Source organism: Chrysochloris asiatica, unplaced genomic scaffold (genome assembly GCF_000296735.1).
Source record: "Chrysochloris asiatica unplaced genomic scaffold, ChrAsi1.0 scaffold00119, whole genome shotgun sequence".
Taxonomy (NCBI): domain Eukaryota; kingdom Metazoa; phylum Chordata; class Mammalia; order Afrosoricida; family Chrysochloridae; genus Chrysochloris; species Chrysochloris asiatica.
Genome location: NW_006408637.1, coordinates 8,621,636 through 8,625,800, shown reverse-complemented (window position 1 = coordinate 8,625,800; position 4,165 = coordinate 8,621,636). Strand labels below are relative to the sequence as shown.

At 42.2% G+C, this 4,165-nt stretch overlaps 1 protein-coding gene across 1 annotated transcript in view; it reads left to right on the top strand.

Annotated features, from left to right (window-relative positions):
• The window catches only part of NUP133 (nucleoporin 133kDa), a 100,320-nt gene that overhangs the window by 39,663 nt on the left and 56,492 nt on the right, over positions 1–4,165 (top strand). Inside the window, exon 12 of the mRNA XM_006868591.1 lies at positions 1,864–1,955. Within this exon, the coding sequence (XP_006868653.1) occupies positions 1,864–1,955 (92 nt within the window). The remainder of the gene's footprint in view (positions 1–1,863; positions 1,956–4,165) is intronic.

The following is a 4,165-nucleotide window of genomic DNA, read 5'->3' as shown; positions in this document are numbered from 1 at the left end:
TATATGCCCATCAGTGGATGAATGGGTCAACGAACCTTGGTACATACACACGATGGAATACTGTCTATATGCCCTTCATGGATGAATGGGTCAACGAACCTTGGTACATACACACGATGGAATACTCAGCAACAGGGAAGACTAGCAGTGAATCTGGGAAACGCTTCATAACATGGATGATGTTATGCTGAGTGAAATTAATCAATTACAAAAGGACAAATACTGTCTGAGACCTTTATTGGAAAAGTGAAAGAAAAGGTTTTCATGCTAAAAGAAACATTCTTTAATGGTTGCCAGGGGTGAGAGTGGAGGGAGAGTAATTCACTGGTTAGAGGGTAGACACATGTTAAGTCGGGTGATGGGGAGGGCCACATACAAGGAAAGTGGCATAGGAATGGTGAAAATAGGTGAAAACGTAGGGACTAAAGGAAACAGATGTAAATAGTGGTTTATACACAAGCTTGGAACCGCAGTATTCTGTGCGTAGCCACGTGGACTGACACACAGGCTGAATGGGTAAGGGAGGAAGAGTGGGATATGTGTATAATTATTTATTTTACTTACCTATAAATATATAAGAGTTCGAAAGAAGATATTTGTACATGTATATTTGTTTTTCCTGCAAACTGACCTATGAATGGGGTGGAGCAAAATCATGAAAACTTCTTAGATGTTATCGGATATCTTAAGGCAGTGAATTAGAGTTGCTGGGCCTGGGGCCTCAGGACCATAGTCTCAATGACACCATGGTCAATTGGCATAACAAGGTCCACAGAGAGAATGTTCTACATCCTACTCTGGTGAGTAGCGTCTGGGATCTTGAAGGCTCATCAGTGGTCATCTAATGTGCAGCTATTGGTCTTTCCACGTGCGGGACAAAGACGAGTGACAAGAGTTGCAGAGGCTTGGAACTGATGAGTCCACTGGATGAGCAGAACAAGTGAACATCAGTCTCGACGGACGACGCTGAGACCTGATGAACTAGATGGTGCCCGGCAACCTCTACCAACTACTCTAAAAGGGGTTACATTAGAGAGTGCCAGATAGAGTGGGAGAAAATGTGAAACAAAACTCAAACTTAAAAAAAAGACCGGGTTCATTGGTCTCAAAGAGACTGGAGGAGCTTTAGACTATGGTACTTACCCTTGGGGCCCAACTTTCCATATGTATATAGTGGGGGTGGAGTCCTCATGTGGCCCTGTGCGTTAGTGCACTGGACTGCAATCGAATCACAAGGTAGGCAGTTCAAGCTTACCAGCTGCTCCTTGGAAACCCTATACAGGGTTACAATGGGTCAGAACCGACTTGATGGCACCTAGCGACAACAGCAACAACAATAAGGGGAGACAACGACACTAGAAGGTATTCTTACCATGGAATTGTCAATCAGTATCAAAAGGGCAATGTTTTTTAAGAACAAAGTTCAGAAGGGATGGGAACATGGATGGAATGGGAATCAGAACCACAGGGAGGAAGCGAGGAAACTGTTGTAGATGGATATGGATGGAGGGGATTGCAGTGTTCCTAGAATTTGTTCAGTGGAAACCAGATGATCTTGTATGTGAACCTTCACTAAGTTTACAGCAAAACTTTTTTTTAAAAAAAGTCTGTCTTATCTCTTATCTCATGTGTGTGCTGGTGGTTATGGAAAAATCCCCAAACATTGTTGCTCACAATTTAGTTCCTGAATTATTTGTGCTGTTTCTGTAGGATTTTAAGTGTATAAACCATTGGTCTGGACAGTGAGGTTAAACAGTGTGTGTGCGCTACTGTGTTAGATTATGCGCGGTTTTTACTCTGGTAGTTAAGACTATTCTGACATCTTTATCTCTGAAGTTGAGTTTTTTTTTTTTTTTTTAACAGAGTATGGTTTTTGACTCTACTACAAAGAATGATATCATAGCTCAAGAAGATAAAACCAAATTGCTAAAATCTGCTTTTCTACAGTACTGCAGGTATTACATGTTTTTGAAATTATGTGGGTTTGTTTGTTTCATTTTGCTTTTGTATGAGGACATGTTTCAGTGATCCACAACACCCGCTCCTCACTTACTGACACGGTTAGGTTCTCAGGACCAGGTCAGCTTTCAAAACTGGAGAATGACCACAGCCGGTCACAAAGTGGAAGATGAGGCGAGAGTCGAGGTCAGACAAAGTGACACAAGGTGAACCATCACAGCCAGCCTTACTTTAGCCTCACTCCTTGGTGTTCATTCCTGCCAGACTGTGTTGTTAGGCACAGATACTTAGGTAATAGATTTTTACTGTTGTCATAAATGTGAAATGTCAGATACCAGATCGTTGATCAGTGAGAGAAGGGTTAGCTACTTACTTGCTTAGTGGTAGCCGAGAGTAGCCGTTTACTTAGCAGATCTTTGTTTTCAAGACATTTGTAGAGTTACGGGCCTCCATGTCTCTCAGTTCTTGTTTTATAATCCCATAATTCTCATAGTGACACCTAGCTTTAATGGAAATGCGTAGTGGCTCACCCATAGGAGAGGTCACAACGAGCTAAGCTCTAAAGTGCTTTTGTCATTTTAGGTTTCGGTGACATCATAATTAACCACTGAGTTTAGTCTCATGTCCACAAGAGGGCACCATTAGGCAAGTTTTTGTGGGGTTTTTTCATATTTCTTTACTAGAATTATTTAACTCTTGATCATGTTTTGTTGTATGGCCATCATTTTTACTGCTGAGATTTGGATGAAAATACTATGCTTTTATCTTGTATAAGTTTGTTAATTAATAGAATTCTGTTCGACTGTGATATCTCAAATTTTAACTGTTAATGCAGTGAGTTTTCATGGTCATCGTATTTGTTCCCTGAAGCTCTCATAAATTACCCCTGTCCTAGAGGCTAGAAGTTTGTAATCACGTGTTGACAGGGTCATCTCCCTGTAAAGGGTCTAGGGTAGACTCTTCCTCACGTCTTGTTAGCTCCCAGTGTTTGCTTATAGCCCTTGGTGTCTGACTTGTAGCTAAACCCCTCCAGTCTCCGCCTCTCTTCCCATGGTCTCCTCTGTGTCTGTGTATCTTCACACGGCCTGCTTATAAGGAGACCAGTCATTGGATTTAGGGCCTGCGGTGACACTGTGGAATGGGCACTCAACCACAACAATCCCTCGGTTTGAACTGCAAGGTTGGTGGTTCAAACACACCAGCCGCTTAATGCTCTATAGGGTTACTATGAGTCGGAATCGACTCGAGTGCATTTAATCACAACAATTAATTCAGTATGATCTAATCTTACCTAAATACACCTGCAAAGTCCCCATTTCAAATTAAGGCACATTCTGGGGTTCCCGTGACCCAAGAGTTCAGGCCAGTCCAGTCATTTCCCCCCCTTTTTTCAGTGCAGTTATTGTTAAATGTGTAAATGCTCCATGGTAAAGTGGTTGTTATTAGGTGCTGTTGAGTTGATTCCGACTCATAGCCACCCTACGTAGGGTTTCCGAGGAGCGTCCCATGGCTGTGAACAGCAGCTCACGGCCATGAATCCTAACAGAAACCTTCAGAACAGTGTGACTGGACCTTTAGCCCAGCTCTGCCCGCAGAGTCACCCTCTCTATCCTGGGTGAGGTGAGTGCTCTAGGTTAAAAAGACATCCATACACACACAGTTAGCTGGTGTTTAACCAAGGACCAAGAAACATTAATGGGCAAGAGATAGTTGGCAAAACGGGAAGTCCATTTGCATAAGAATGAAACACGACCCACATCTCACACCATAAATTAAAATGAGCTCACTGTGGATTAAAGACCTGAATGTAAAACTGAGGACTATAAAGATCATCAATGAAGAAAAGAGGGGCAAACTTAGGGACATATGCATATGGTATAAGCACACTATTAAATATAACAGAAAGCACATAAATAGCAGGAGGCAAACTAGAGAACTGGGGCCTCCTAAAAATTATGTGCATCAAAACATTTGTCAAAAGAGAACCCACAGACTGGAAAATCGTTGTTGGTAATGACATATCAGACTAGAGACTAATTTCTAAAATTGACAGAAAACTACAGCGCCTGAACAGGAAAAAGGCAGAGTCTGGTTTTCAAATGGACAGAGGCATGAACAGGCACTTCACCTAAGAAGACATGCAGGTGGCCAGCAAACACGAAGACGTTCTCAGTATTGTTAGCCATTGTTGTTGTTAAGTGCTGTC